General features: G+C 48.5%; 1 protein-coding gene across 1 annotated transcript; it reads left to right on the top strand.

Moving 5' to 3' along the window:
* The first annotated feature begins 165 nt into the window (after positions 1-165).
* On the top strand, positions 166-13,792 carry GPR83 (G protein-coupled receptor 83). The gene is made up of 4 exons (XM_010855143.1): positions 166-528; positions 5,456-5,581; positions 8,799-8,932; positions 12,759-13,792. Exons 1-4 carry the CDS (start codon positions 166-168, stop codon positions 13,381-13,383), a joined length of 1,248 nt encoding a protein of 415 aa, XP_010853445.1. The 3' UTR covers positions 13,384-13,792.
* Positions 13,793-16,032: the final 2,240 nt, after the last annotated feature.

Here is a 16,032-nt window from a genome sequence, read left to right as displayed (position 1 = left end):
GATCGCGGGCGGGAGGCAGGCGGGGAGGGGCCGCCCACCGAGCGCGGCGAGGTCCGGGGTCCCGGGACGCACGGCCCACGCGCTCCTCTCCCTGTGCCCAAGCGCACGTGCGCGGCCCGCGGGGCGTCCGGCCCGGCCGGCCCCGGGCGCGGGGCTCCGGCAAAGATGACCCCTGGCTGGGTGCTGCTCTGCCTGCTGCCCGCGGTGCGGGCCGCGGACGAGCGGAGCCCTGGGGCGGCCCTAGCGGGCCCCAATGCCTCGCACTTCTTCTGGAACAACTACACCTTCTCAGACTGGCAGAACTTCGTGGGCCGGAGGCGCTATGGGGCCGAGTCCCAGAACCCCACGGTGAAAGCCCTGCTTATCGTGGCTTACTCTTTCATCATCATCTTCTCGCTCTTTGGCAACGTTCTGGTCTGTCATGTCATCTTCAAAAACCAGCGGATGCACTCGGCCACCAGCCTCTTCATCGTCAACTTGGCCGTCGCCGACATCATGATCACGCTCCTCAACACCCCCTTCACTTTGGTGAGGCCGAGGGCTGGGCTCTGTCTCCCTGGGTCCCCTCCCTCTCGCCGCCCGATTTCTCCCTTTTCCCGTCTGTTCCCTTCTCTGCCTGTCTTCCTGCTTCATGTTTCTTAGTCTCTCTCTCATCGACTCATCTTTCATCGCTCTGCCCTGCTGTTTGTCTCTTAGTGTGTCTGTTTCTGACGCTGTCATTCCGTGTTTGCCTTTCTGCCTGCCTGTCTCTCCAGCATCGTCTCTTTCCTCTGTCTCCGGTTCTCTGTGTCTTCATCTATTTTTTTCCTGTCTGTGACTCTCTCTGCCTCTGTTTGTCTGTCTCTATCTCTCTCCTCATGCTTATCCTTAACACTTCTTGTCTGTCTCTCTAGCCTTGTCTTTCTGTGCTCTCTCTCTCATCACCTAAGCCAGAGCTTCTGCAGCTCTTGGCGCTGGGGTCAATGATTCGAGTGTCTGCCGCCAGCTGTGAGTCAATGACCATTTCCTGTGTAATGTCACTGACCAAGAGTCTGCATGATGATGGAGCAGTAAATCAAAGCCCTTTGAAATGCCAGCATAAGATTGTTAGGTCACCTCACTCCCATTAAATATAGCCCATTAAATGTCCCCCCACCATGGGATGCTGCTTGAAGCCATCTGAAATATGAAACAGTTGCTAGTTGTTAATGGAACCTTGGGTGCATTTTCCTAGACCACTTAGTTAAATTGCATTTCCCTTCTGTGGTTTGCCAGTGAGGTGGTGTATGAAGTCTGTGTGGTTGAGGACATGCGGGTGAGGTGGGCTTGGGACCCAGGGCAGGGGCGGCCTGGGGGCACTTGCACATGGGTAGAGGGAGAGCCCCTCCCGCCCCGCCTCTCTTCCCCAACTTCCACTGAGCCCCGACTGCTGAGTGCTAGTGGTGTCACTTCTCTTCCGTGTCTTGGGACTGTGGTGCCCATGGATGATTGAAACTGGAAGAACTGTGACCAAGCAATCATCATGACAGGAACACCTTCTATTTCTGCAGCATGAGTTAGGCTTTTTTCCAAGTTATGAACAACCTTACTGATACTTGAGTTATTACCAAACTCTATCTGTTCATATGTCTTTCTCTTTCTTACACACACCACTCACACTCAACCAGAAATAACAGACAAGCAAAAAGAAGGTGAATTCCCACAAGCCTATACACATTTGTGAACATCCTTTCAAATCTTACATTTAAAAACTGTGTCCTCTGTCTTGTCTTTGCTTATGAGAGCATCACTCCCATTTGGCAGATGAGAAAACTGTGGTACAGAGGTTCAGTCCCTTGTCCAGGTCACTTGGCTGGTAACTGGCAGAGCCAGCATGAGAATTTGGTCCTCTGACTCAGGTATGGCCAGAGGTCTGTCCATGAAGCCACTTAACTGGGGGTAGGGGGTGGGACCTCTTGGACCACTGCTCTCAACCATGGACTTTTCCTGCTCTCCTTTCTGCCTACATTTACTGGATTCCTCAGGATGCCATGGGCAGTAGCCAGGGGCAAATAGACTTCCAGATACCTCCCCCCTACAACATACACACACACATCCACTCCCCACCGACTGCCTTAAAGCACAAGAAGTGCATATCTGGCTCCTCTTGGCTCCCCCTTAGCTTCTGACTTGACCATCTGCAGTCCTGGGGGATGGGCTGGGCCGCCCAGAATAGGAGCCCCAGGGCACAGCCCTCTGCTGCTGCCCAGAGCAGGGTGCGTGGCTGGATCTGCACACAGGGCAGGTGGGGGGAGGGGGAAGCCAGACTGCAGATCGGAGCTGAGAGGATCTCCTGCAAAAGAGGGGGTGTCAAGGCTTTGAGGACCCAGCCCCTGCTCCAGGTTGATCCAAACCAGCTTGGCCTTCAACCTGACCCGTGCAGCCACTCCAGTCCAATTTCCTATCAGAGCTTCCAAGGAGCTGGCAACCAGGGTGAGTGAAAGGGTTGAGGGGAGGGTCTTCTACACCTCAGCTGGGCTCCTCAATGGGTAAGAAATCCTGTCCTTGGGCTAGTTGATGTCAATATCCCTCCTCCCTGGTCTCCCTTCCTGTCCACTTTACATACTATGGTCAGCATGAAAACCAGTGCTGGTCAATGAGAGAAAAGCAAACAATTATTCACAATTACTGTGGCAGAGGTGGGCACAGAGTGTGGTGGAGCCAGGAGTCAGTCCTTTATTTTGATCTGCCAGAGTCCCATGGGTGGGTCAAAGGAGACTTTTCAAAGAACTCGACATTTCAAAGGGGCTAGGATGAATAGGAATTTCTCAGGGTGAGATGAATGTTCAGTACAGGCAGAGACTGGAGAGGACAAAGGCAGGGATGTCCAGGTTCGTGGTGTGTTGAGTGCTCACTGCAGCTGCAGCGTCAGGGCAGGAAGCACCATGGAGGAGCTGCGGGGCAGGAAGAAGCAGAGGCGGCCAGGGGAAGGCGAGCCGGCTGTGAGCAGCATGGATGCTTGGAAGGTATCTGGCTCCGTCTTGAAGGCCGTTGATGATTCTAAGCAGAAAGGTGACAGTAACCTGACTTTTGGTTAAGAAAGTGCTGTCAGCGGTGTGAAGGTTGAATTACAGGGGGGCAGACTGGAGGACTAGAAAGCTGACTGGAGGCTGTGATAATCCAGGTGAGAGATGAGGGGGCTCCAGGAAGGCTGTGGCCTGGGGGCTGAAGAAGAGGGAGTGGATTAGGAAACCCTTCAAGCAGCACTGCTTGGCTTTGGTTTTGCATTGACCGTGGGAGGTGAGAAGCGGGGTTACCTAAGCATTTCCTGCTGGGTAGTGTCACTGGGCTGCTCACATCCCCATGGAGCTCCTACCTGCCTATTCCATAGAGAATAGTGTCCATGGTTTGTGTACCAGGTTCATGATCAGGTTAGACTTGTCCCCCGTGTTTCTCATGCACATACTCTAGTCAAATCATTCCAACCCTTATTCCCCAAACAGCTCCTGAGATTCCTGACTTTGTGCCACGCTCTTTGTTCTTACCTGCACACGGGCAAATCCTACCTATTCTGTAAAGTGTTAGTCGACTCTTTGGGAACCCATGAGCTATAGCCCTCCAGGCTCCTCTGTCCATGGAATTCTCCAGGCAAGAATACTGGAGTGGATCGCCATTCCCTTCTCCAGGGGATCAAACCTGGGTCTCCTGCACTGCAGGTAGATTCCTTACCATCTGAGCCACCAGGGAAGCCCATTCTGTAAAGCTCATCTCAAATGTCTCGTATCTTATAATAATGGCAGCTAGTAGTTAAGTACTTGCTATGTACCAGACAGTGTTTTATCTGGTTTACTCATGTTATCTGCTTTACAGGTACTTGATTTTTATAGTAATCATGTGAATAAGGGTTAGCCCAGGAAAGTGAGGCTCACTGGGCCTAAGTGCCTTGCCCAAGGTAACAGCTATCAGTAGCAAATACGCTGCTGTAAATCACTGCTCGACATTCTTCCTGTCGAGCTGACTTGCTCCATTTTTTTGTGTCACCTCTCTCTCTCTCAGCCTCAGCCCACTCCCACCCGCCCTGGTGGCCCTTTGGGCCTTCTGTGGGGCAGGGGTCCCAACCCCTAGGCCATGGACCAGTACCTAATGGGACCCGGGCCCCACAGTAGGTGATGAGCAGTGGGCAAGTGAGTGAAGCTCTGTCTGTGTTTACCTGTACCCTTCACGTGTTACCTCCTAAGCACCTCCTCCTGTCCATCAAGGCAGCATTAATTCCCCTTGGAGCATGCATCCTACTGCACTTGAATCATCCTGAAAGCCTTACCCCCCATGAATTATCTTCCATGAAACTGGCCCCTGGTGCCAAAACAATTGGGGATCCCTGCCATAGGGCATTGAATATTTTCTATCTTGCATCTGAGATACCTGAGACCTCCTCTTCCCAAGTTGGGAGCTCCTTGATCAGAATCAATGCCTGATCCTTTTTGGGTGTGGAACATCACTCAGGAGCTCAGGCACTGAGTGAGCAAAGAGCTGTGGAAGATGTGGGTTGAGGCCTTTGCCTGCTCCCTGAGCCCCACACACCCTGAGAGCTGGTCTCCTCTCTCCACCCAGACCCCGGCCCCTGCTCCCACCTCTGCAGATCCCTGGATCTCCTTCCCAGATGACGTGTCTCAAGGCCTGCTTAGTCAACATTCCAGGGCACAGCCCACACGCTATGTTGTGACTCTGTAGACATGTCTCCTCTGTGAGTTTGAACTCATAGGAACCAAAAATGAATTTGGTTATTATCATAAAAATAGCTCCTATTTATTTCTAATCATATCTTTCTAGCAATCTGCCAGATATTATATTCCATGCATTGTAGTCTTTCTCTGAAAAAAAAAAAAAAAAAGCTAATCCTTACAATAAGATACATTAGAAATAAGACTCATTAGAAAAGACCCTGATGCTGGGAAAGATTGAGGGCAGGAAGAGAAGGGGACGACACAGGATGAGGTTGGATGGCATCACAACTCTATGGACATGAGTTTGATCAGGCTTCAGGAGACAGTGAAGGACAGAGAAGCCTGGCTTGCTGCAGTTCATGGGGTCACAAAGAGTCGGACATGAGTGAGCAACAGAACAACAAAAGAGATTTTTGAGCCTTTTTTTTTTTTTGCAAATGAGGAAACTGAGGTTCAGACAGATTACCTACCTTGCCCAAGGTCACACAGTTCAAAAACATTAGAGGCAGGAAATCTGACTCCAGAACCCATGTCCTTCCCACTCTGTCCTGGCACCTAGCAGGGCCCGGCCCCAGTAGCAGGATCAGAGTCTGCTGAATTGGGTGATGGAGACTGAGTTATGCTGGAGAAAAGCATGTGAGACCCACAGTCCAGCAGTGCAGAGTGGAGCGAGGCAGGGAGAGGCCTCCTGTGGGATGCTGCCCAGAGACACAGGGTGGGGGAATCAGGGGCCAGAACCATCTGCCTCCTGACTCCTGAGGGTTCATCTGCAGGTCCGCTTTGTGAACAGCACATGGGTGTTCGGGAAAGGCATGTGCCACGTCAGCCGCTTCGCTCAGTACTGCTCCCTGCACGTCTCTGCCCTGACGCTGACGGCCATCGCCGTGGACCGCCACCAGGTGAGGACCACCCCCCACCCGCTGCGCGCCCTGCCCTACCGCCCCGGCGTTGCTTACCAGGGCGCTCAGGACAGTGCTTCAGCCCATTTATTTTTAAAGACTGTTTCTGATATGGACTGTCTTTAAAGTCTTTATTGAATCTGTTACAATATCTCTCCTGTTTTATGTTTTGGCTTTTTGCCCGCGAGGCATGTGGGACCTTAGCTTTGTGACCAGGGATTGAACCCGTACCCCCTGCATTGGAAAGCGAAGTCTTAACCACTGGACCGCCAGTAAAGTTCCCTAGACCATTTTTCAAAGATCCTATTTGTCTTCTTACTGACCAATATGAGCACTAAATTAGGCATATTAGGTCCTTTGTGCTAGGGGCTGCAAAACATTACTCCCCATTTGTTATTCCAGTGAAGACTCCCTGCTGGCATTCTGTGCATCAGAAATGACTGAGCTTGTTTTCGGGGGTAGGAAGGCAAATCTGGAAAATGACAGATGAAAAGAGAGTGGCAGATAGTTGCAGGTCAGAGGCAAGGCTGCTGGCTGGGAGATGAGGTGGATATTCCTGGGCCTGGTTGTAGAAGAGGTACACCTGGGGTTGCAGACAGGGAGGTGTGCAGGCGCCGGAGTCCCACGGGGTGTTGAGGCACTGCTCACTGTCCTGCCCCTTCAGGCGCACATGGGCAGGTATGGTGAAGGGAGCCGAAAGGACCTGATAGCGCCTGTCATGGAGAAGGGTGGTTCCACACAGATGCCTGGCTTATGCTGATTCAGTGAACCTTGGTTATAACACTTGGGTCTGTGCAGAGTCACTGATCGCAGATTCAGGGAAGGGCATCATCGCCTGCACAGCACCATATGCCTGGTGACTGATGAAGGGAGGAACAGCCTTGAGGCATGAGGCTGGCTGCCTCAAGGCTGGCTGCAGGCTCATGCTCAGATTTCTAGAAGATCATTAGTCTGCTCTGAGAAGACACAGGGGCACCTTCAGGCCAGTATCATAAGGACAATCAAGACAAAAAGAGGGAAATTTAATTCTAAAGAGCTCCAAGAATTACAACAACAGCCAAGGGATAGGAAGCTTCTAAGGTACAGACTCTTCAGGGAGAATCCTCAGTGGCTCAGCAGGTAAAGAATCTGTGTGCAATACAGGAGACCCAGGAGATTTGGGTTCCATCCCTGATTTGGGAAGATTCCCTGGAGGAAGGCATGGCAACTCACTCCAGTATTCTTGTCTAAAATCCCATGGACAGAGGAGCCTGGTGGGCTACAGTCCATAGTCACAAAGAGTTGGACATGACTAAAGCAGCTTAGCACCCATGCACACTGTCCCTTTGGCATTTATGTTAAGATGTTTTGGTGCAAAATATCAAAAGGTTGCATACAAATATTTCCTGCCTTTTCTTGACCTTCTCCCCTAATTCAACAAGAAGGACTCTGGATCACCTTACATTTACTTGGGCTATACCTACTTCACTTAACACAGCTAACTGAGGGTCCACCCTTGGACCAAAGGTGGGTCTGAGGAACAAGGGGGAGGTCTTGCACACACTGGCCACACTACTGTGATATAAACCCACACATGGAATCCTGTCCCAGAGGCTACAGGTTCTTGGAGCATCCAAGGTCTCTGACCCAGGCTTCCACTCCCTTTATTGACCTGAGCCATGAAGGAGTGTGAGAAGCAAGGATGGCCGAGTCCAGAATGGAGATGTGCTGGGCAGCTTCTGAAGCCTAGTCCATTCCTCCGATAAACCTTAAGAGACCAGGAGAAGACTGTAGAAGAACACAGTAGAAGGTCCAGTGTGTCCTGGGATGGCATCCTGAGGTGGTAGCAGCTCTTTATGACCTCTCCTCCTGACCCAAACACCCCAAACATCTTTTTCAGGAAATAATGATTCTAATCTAGCCACCTGGGTGTCCATCAACAGACAGATGGATAAAGAAGATGTGGTGTGTATATATATATATGGAATACTACTCAGCCATAAAAAAGAATGAAATTTTGCCATTTGCAGCAAGATGGATGGATTTGGAGGGTATTATGCTAAGTGAAGTATGCCAGATGGAGAAAAACAAATACTGCATGATATTACTTATATTAGAATCTAAAGTAATACAGCAAACTAGTGAATATAACAAAAAAGAAGCAGACCCCCAGACATAGAGAACAAACTAGTGGTTACCAGTGGGAAAAGGGAAGGAGGAAGAGGCAATGTCTGGGTAGAGGATTAAGAGGTACACACTACAGGTATAAAATAAGCTACAAGCATATATTGTACAACACAGGGAATATGACCCATATTTTACAATAACTATAAGTGGAGTATAACCTTTAAAATTATGAATCACTATATTGTATACTTATAATTTATATATTATACATCAATTATATTTCAATTCAATAAAAAGAAATAATGATTCTAACCTTAAAATGAGGCTGCTGTGAAATTCTCAAGTCTTTATTTAAACCTTTTAGGAGAATTGATTGGCATATAGTAGCAATTGGTTCTAAGATGCTTTTCAGCCCAAAGCTTCTAGCACTGGTTTTATTTGGGGCTTGGGAAAGCTGGGCCCCACTGCAGTTTTATTGGATTGGCCAGATAGTTCGTTCAGTTAGTGAGTATGTTGTTCAACACAGTTCTTGGTGAAAATGAAAAATATGTCTTTTATTAGTACTTAAAGCCAAATGAATTTTTTGGCCAGCTCAGTAGAAACAACTTTCAGAAACAGCAGTGACCCCCAGATAAAGGTCGATGCAGCTTCCCACAGTAAGTGGTGAGGACCTCACCCCGTGTGTGTCACCTTCCGACCCCTCAGAGCCCTTCATAACCTAAAGGATCTGGGCAGACGGAATGAAGCCCTGAGGTGGAGGCTGACCGTGGCTGCCCCTCTGCCCACTCTGCTGTGAGTGTCATGGGGACAGACCTCTCCCTTCACTGCTCCCTGACTTTCTCACTGCAGGCTGCTTCGGCCAGGCATGACCTACCTGCATGAGCCATTTGAACTGCCTGGAGTCTCTGAGTCCAGATGGCATCCTCTTTCTACCCCTAGAGCTGGGCAGTAGGGTGGTGTAACCCAGGGGCTCTACAATGAATTAAGGGGTACTTGATTTTGTAAGTAGGACCTACCTGCCTCGTTGTGACAAGTGAGCCACATCATCTGGATTTCTCATTTGCTTCAAGCTGTATTCTGCCAATGATGCCCAGTTTTGTGTGTTTTCCAGGTCATCATGCATCCGTTAAAACCCCGGATCTCAATCACAAAAGGTGTCATCTACATCGCAGTCATCTGGACCATGGCAACATTCTTTTCACTCCCACACGCTATCTGCCAGAAATTATTTACCTTCAAGTACAGGTGAGATGGACTAGTAGAGAGCAGCCTGGGGGCCTGGAGGACTTTGACAGATGGAAACTTGAGCCTCCTCTGAATCTCAGAGTTACTAGCACCAAGTTACTGTGCCAAGCTGGTCTCTCTGCTTCCTTCCCATCCTGTTGCTTCCAGGCCTGTGCCTATCCTCTGAACTTTTTTTGTTTTGCTTTTTTCCCTCATCCTTTCTTCTAAACACTTTACAGCTCTTCCTTGTTATTCTCTGTCCCTTTGTTTGCAAGGTCAAGGCAAGAGCAATCAGCTTCTGCCACTGGTGACATATACTCACCCAGACTGAAATTCAGAATCACCTAGTGCCTTTTTAAAATGATGAGGTTTAAGTTCTCTTGCACCACCTACAAACAAACCTGTATATGTCTAAATTTCTCAGGCAGGATGCTGTCCCCACACATACCTCTCATTTATCGTATGCTTTGTCTTGTGCTCTTCTAGAAAGGAAAGCACTCAGTGTCGAAATTTAAGTACTTGTGCATGCTGCTAGCTCGTTAAAGGTGACCTCCCCTGTTAGACTGTGAGGTTGGGGGGAACTGGCTCCATTTCTGATTTTGTCATCTTGCTGTCCCTAGCATCTAAATGACTGTCTCCACATCACAAGCTCTCAGTACATATTTGCTGAATGAATGAATGAACGTAGAGTGATCTTTATCAGTTCATAGTTGTTTTAGCTGAAGTTCTATAGAAATACATCCTGAGATAAAGGAAGATGCATGTGCCCACGGGTTTTAAGAAAGTGCTCCCAGGGGACTTCTCTGGTGGTCCGGTGGTTAAGAATTCTCCTTCCAATGCAGGGGACATGGATTCGATCCCTGGTTGGGGAACAAGATCCCATGTGCTGAGGAGCAACTAAGCCCATACTGCAACTACTGAGCCTGCTCTCCACAACTAGACAGCCTGCATGCTTCAGCTAAGACGTGACACAGCTGAATAAATAAATGAAGTGCTGGACTTCCCTGGTGGTACAGTGGATAAGAATCCACCCACCAGTGCAGGGGTCACAAGTTCGACCCCAGGTCTGGGAAGATTCCACATGTCGTAGAGCAACTAAGCCTGTGTGCCACAACTGCTAAAGCCTGTGTGCCCAGAGCCCAGGCTTGGCAACAAAAGAGGCCCCCACCATGAGAAACCTGCACATTGTAGTAAGAGCAGTCCCTGCTCGCTGCATCTAGAGAAAGCCCATGCACAGCAACAAAGACCCAGTGCAGCAACAACAAAATAATTAATTTTAAAAATACCAATAGATTTCTACATACTTAAAAAAAAAAAATCACCCTTAGAAAAATAAATAAGTGAAGTGCTCCCAGGGGTGGTAGATACTGGGTGGAGAAGCAAGACAGCAAATGGGGAGAGACCGAGGGAGGGCCTGGCCTGCGGGGGGCGCTCCGGGACAGACTGTAGCTGCGTCTGCCAGCTTGGAGGCGCCGGAGCTGCGCTCTCATATCCTAGGAAACTCGTGGTCACTTCTAGCTCTTAGTGAATCTGGAGAAAGTGTCTGTAGCGGCCTTCGGGTGGTCCTAGGCTCCTGGAAGTCTTGGGTACCAGCTGTGTCTTGTGGGGTGGGCAGGAGCTGGGGCCCAGCGCTTCAGACCAGCGAGGGGTGCCCTGCTGATGGGTCTTCCTGTGTGCTGCCTCACCTGAAACATACATTTACACACACTTCTGTGATGTAGGAGGGCACCAAAGAACACGCTCTGAAGGCCAACTTGAACTAATTTTTAAAGGATCCGTGCCTGAATTCTAGGATACCAAGTGAATCATGTACCCACCCTTCCTGAGCATTCAGCTTCCCCATCTGTCTTCACATGTGGAGGGCTGTTTCTTTTTTCTGATAACAAAAGCAAAGAAAGTTTTCTTTGTTTCACTAGTGACAGCCACCTGTATGTACTGATATTACAAGATCAACAAGCTACATGGTATGATGAGAAAGTAGCAATTTTGAGTTGCTGCTTAGAGATTTTATAAGATGAAACCCCTGCTGGCATCAAAAGTCTGGATATTTAAATAAAGACCCGAGCTTAGGTTTCCTGCCACAAGTTCCTGCTTTGCTTTTTCCAGAGCATCTTTTAAAATGTTCATTCAGAATTGAGCCTGTGAAAAATTAGTGACCTCCACCCCAGCCAGCTTGTAAGTAACAGGTGCTTGCTGCCTGCTCTCTCTCCTGCCCATTGGAGACCTGGAAGTAAGGATGGCACTTCTCCCAGCTCACAGCACCCCCAGCTGGGATGTAAGTAATAGTCTTGTGACTTCCTTTGTGTAAGTAGGTTAAAACTGCACCTTCAGTCAAAATGGCCCTGGGGTTTTCGCTTCTCCAAAATTGAAAGGAAGTCCTGAGGGAGCTCCCTGCTGCCTCGTTCAGCAGGTCATAATCTGCATGTTCTTCATCCACCAGCTCCAGGTTTTCCAATACACATAGGTGTCCTTAAAGAATTTGAAGAGGACTGGGTACATTCCATAGAAAATAAGTATTTTTGTCTGAGTGGCTGAAGGTGTATGAGTTCCAGCATTGCCACTCACATTCTTAAAACTCATCATTTTTCCCCCCATTCCTTGGATCCCCTCTGGAATGAGAGTAGGTTGTGAAACAGAAATTCCAAGATTTCCTGAATCCATTGTGCTTCCAGGATGAGTTAATTCTAAGACTAGGAACACCAGTGCATTTATTCATTGAATAAATATTTATTGGGCCTCTATTCTGGGCTAGGAACAATACAAAGTAAACACACAGAGTAATCTAGGTGTATTTTTCTTTCTTAAAAATTGAAGCATAGTTGATTTGCAGTGTTAGTTTCAAGTGTATAGCAGACTTTTTTCTCTTATAGGTTATTACAAAATGTTGAGTATAGTTCTCTGTGCTATACAGTAGGTCCTTGTTATTTATTTTATATATTATAGTTTTTATATGTTAATCACATCAGTCAAATATTAACAATTTATAAGTTCATATTCATCAGTCCTAAATATTCATTGGAAGGACTGATGCTGAAGCTGAAACTCCAATACTTTGGCTACCTGATGCAAAGAACTGACTTATTTGAAAAGACCCTGATGCTGGGAAAGACAGAAGGTGGGAGGAGAAGAGGATGACAGAGGATGAGATGGTTGGATGGCATCACTGACTCAATGGACATGAGTTTGAGTAGACTTTAGGAGTTGATGATGGACAGGGAGGCCTGATGTGCTGCAGTCCATGGGGTCGCAAAGAGTCGGACACAACTGAGCAACTGAACTGAACTGAATGTTAACCTCAAACTCAAAAATTACCCTTCCCCCCGGACCTTTCCCCTTTGGTAACCATGTTTGTCTTCTATGTCTATGGGTCTGTTTCTGTTTTGTATATAAGTTCATCCGTGTCATTTTTAACATTTTTAAAAAATTTTTGTATCATTTTTTTAGATTCCACGTATAAGCAATATCATACGATATTTGTCTATCTCTGTCTGGCTTACTTCATTTAGCATGATAACCTCTAGATCCATTTGTGCTGCAAATGACATTATTCATTCATAATTATTACATTATTTCATTCTTTATGGCTGAGTAGTATTCCACTGTATATGTGTACCGTATCTTCTTTATCCACTCATTTGTCATTGGACATTTAGGTGTTATTCTTACCTTTATAGAACTCCCAGACTACTGGGAATGCTGGAAATGTAGTCAGATAATCAGGCTGCTCATCATCTATGCTTTAACGGATGGATGTACCAGGAACCCAAGGGAGAGAGAGGCCAGTGTTCCTAGGATGGGGCTTTTCCACAGTAACCACACATTCTCCTTCTCCCTCCCCTGTCCCCAGTGAGGACGTTGTCCGCTCCCTGTGCCTGCCAGACTTCCCTGAACCAGCCGACCTCTTCTGGAAGTACCTGGACTTGGCCACTTTCATCCTGCTTTACATTCTGCCCCTCCTCATCATCTCCGTGGCCTACGCCCGTGTGGCCAAGAAGCTGTGGCTGTGCAACACCATTGGCGACGTGACCACGAAGCAGTACCTGGCCCTGCGGCGCAAGAAGAAGAAGACCATCAAGATGCTGATGCTGGTGGTGGTTCTCTTTGCCCTCTGCTGGTTCCCCCTCAACTGCTATGTCCTCCTGCTGTCCAGCAAGGTCATTCGCACCAACAACGCCCTCTACTTTGCCTTCCACTGGTTTGCCATGAGCAGTACCTGCTACAACCCCTTCATCTACTGCTGGCTCAATGAGAACTTCAGGGTCGAGCTGAAGGCGCTGCTGCACATGTGCCAGAGGTCGCCCAAGCCTCAGGAGGGGCAGCCGCCCTCCCCTGTGCCCTCCCTCAGGGTGGCCTGGGCAGAGAAGAGCAGCGGCCGCAGGGCTTCTCCAGCCAACAGCCTCCTGCCGTCCTCCCAGGTGCAGTCTGGGAGGACAGACCTGGCGTCTGTGGAGCCCATTGTGACCATGACTTAGAGGAGGAGGCAGGGAAGGGGTAGGGGTAAGGGGCTCTGTCTGCCGAGGAGGATGGCAGAGCGCCTGAGAACACAGCCTGGAAAAGAGTCTGTCCTCACACATGATGAACTTCACATGCCAGAAACAAGTTCCTGCAGAAGCCCGAGGGCACTTGAGTTCCCACACGACTCTGTCCAGCCTCTTGGCTCCATTAGAGAAAACAAAAAGGCAACTTCCAGCTCAACACATACCGGTGAATTTCTTGTCTGAGACATGCTGGTTCCCTGAGCCAGAGGACCCGGGACAGCTTCTGCTCACATGGGGATTGAGTTAGGCAACTGCTTCCAGCAGTCAGGTAGCTGCTTTACAACACTCCCTACCACTGATCACTTGTGACAGACCCTGGAATCAGACTTGGGGTGTGCACAACCCAGGGGCACAGCACTGCTTGAGACAGGACCGTTGGCCAGTGAGAGGTTCGCCAGCCAGAGCTGGTGTGGAGCTTTGAATGCCTTGCTTTCTGAAATCACTGGAGCAAGATGAATCCCAGTTCTACGGAGGCCCAACACATGACAAGAAAGGGCTGACTGGGTTCTTTACTTTAGTAAACAGGAATTACCGAGTTTCCTTAAAACAAAGAAAAACTCTCATTGAAAGTTTGAAACATTCAGAAAAGCACAAAGAGGAAAATAAAAACTACCCCCTTCTCCCACTAACTTGTGATAAGTTCTGTCAAAATGCTCTGGATTTCTTGGCAACTTTTTTCTGTATGTGTGTGTCAGTGATTTTCGTTTCATGTTGAATTACAGTTTTCCATTCAGAAATAAGAAATACAAGCGTAGCCAAGAACTCCTGAACCCCTCTCCCAGGAGTAATATCTACTGGAAGAGTGAGATGAGATGGGAGAAGAGCCCAAGGAGAAAACTGTCCCAGAGCAGATAGACTGCCTTCATTCTGCAACCAGTGGTAGGAAGGGCCTGGTTAAAGGACCTCTCTTGGGATGGTGGCCATTGTGATAAACCAGAAACAAAACTCATCCAAAGGATACTATTCCTCCTCTCCTGCAATCTCACAGAACAAGATGCGATGAAATACTGCTCTGCTTTTGCAGGAGATGAGAGAGCAGGCTTTCCAACATGCTCCCAAGCTAGACTGTCCAAGCTAGACAGGCTATTTCTCCTCTGTGTTGTCTGAATAGTAAGGCTTTTTCATACCAATTTCCACAAGACAGCTCACTTTCAACCTACTCTGGTGGCTCACGTGTTACTTATCAAAACCTATGGCATCATGATGGTCCTTAATAACTCAGCTTTCCAGAGAAACCTCATTCCAGAGACGATGAGTGTTTTCATCATCTTCCGTCTGGTCCTGAGTGAGTCACAGTGTCACCCAGGAGAGAGATGCCCCAGGCAGAGGAGAGCTTCATTCACCAGCCCTACGCAAGTGCTGCTCTCATGCTCGTTTGAGGTTTCTTTCTAGCAACCAGAGAGATTCTGAAAGCAAACAATAGCCATGGAGCTGAGTGGAAAATTGAGGTTCAGGGAGAAGGGGTTTGTCTGAGGTTCACTTAGATCTCTTGGTTGTTAACTGGACTTTGTCATATCATCTGCTTCCCTAAAATGAATCCTGGGGGTTCATTATTACTATTCTGTTCTGGGGATGTTTGAAAATTTCAAGCTGTAAAGTTTAAAAAATCATCTTCTGAACAGTGGGTAAAAAAGTGACTTTCATGGGACGTGCATGCTACGTTGCTTCAGTTGTGTCCGATTCTTTGTGACCCTGTGGACTGTAGCCTGCCAGGCTCCTCTGTCCGTGGGATTTTCCAGGCAAGAATACTGGAGTGGGTTGCCATTCCTTTCTCCAAGGGATCTTCCTGACCCAGGGATCAAACCTGGGTCTCCTGCACTACAGATAAGTTCTTTACCATCTGAGCCACCAGGGAAGCCCATAGGTTCCACCTTCATGGGAGAGAGGGAGGCTTTTAGGCCCATAGGGATACCAGGTGGGTTTTTTCCAGCCCAAATGGCTCCCAGGCCTGAGCCTATTGTCTTTTAATGCTGTCATGGTATCCTTTGAATCAGAAAGGGAGCAAGTGGCAGAGCTATGAAAAGTTTGTCCTGCTCTGAAATCAGACGAAAAGTTTGCCTTCGCTTCCTCCTCTCTGAGGGCCTGTAGAAATGCTGCCAAGTCACAGGGAAGGTCTTTCTCTGGTGGAAGTCCCGCCCCACTAAGGTCTGGGTCTGCTGTCAACTCTCCGTCTCCCATCTCCCTCCACTTCATCGACCTTCCCTATGTGTCTCAGCAAAAAGTGCTTTGTGTTTATGAAAGTGACATGTGTCACCCTGGAACCTCTGCACTGTGCTGTTGTGAAGACTTGACTGTAACTTGTTCCAGTGTCAATAAAATACATAGTGGCTGTGTGGCCTCTGCTTCCCGGACTGGTGATTCCAGTTGGTGACCTTCAAATAGGGATTCACGTGGATTAGATGAAGAGTGTGTGGAGAGCTTCAGCCTCACCTCTGCATCTTACAGCTGAGCAAACACAAACTGAGCAGGTCAAGAACCAGTTGAAAGCCTCTGGGTAGCACTTCTTCCATCACACTGGCTGCAAGTCCCTGCTTTTGTGATTGTGAGTCTGTGTTGAGTGAGTTAACCTGGGGCTCCATCTGC

This window comes from Bison bison, unplaced genomic scaffold, assembly GCF_000754665.1.
Source record: "Bison bison bison isolate TAMUID 2011002044 unplaced genomic scaffold, Bison_UMD1.0 scf7180017864355, whole genome shotgun sequence".
In the NCBI taxonomy this organism is placed as follows: Eukaryota; Metazoa; Chordata; class Mammalia; order Artiodactyla; family Bovidae; genus Bison; species Bison bison.
Note: the sequence above shows the minus strand (reverse complement) of the source record. Positions and strands in the feature narration are given on the sequence as shown.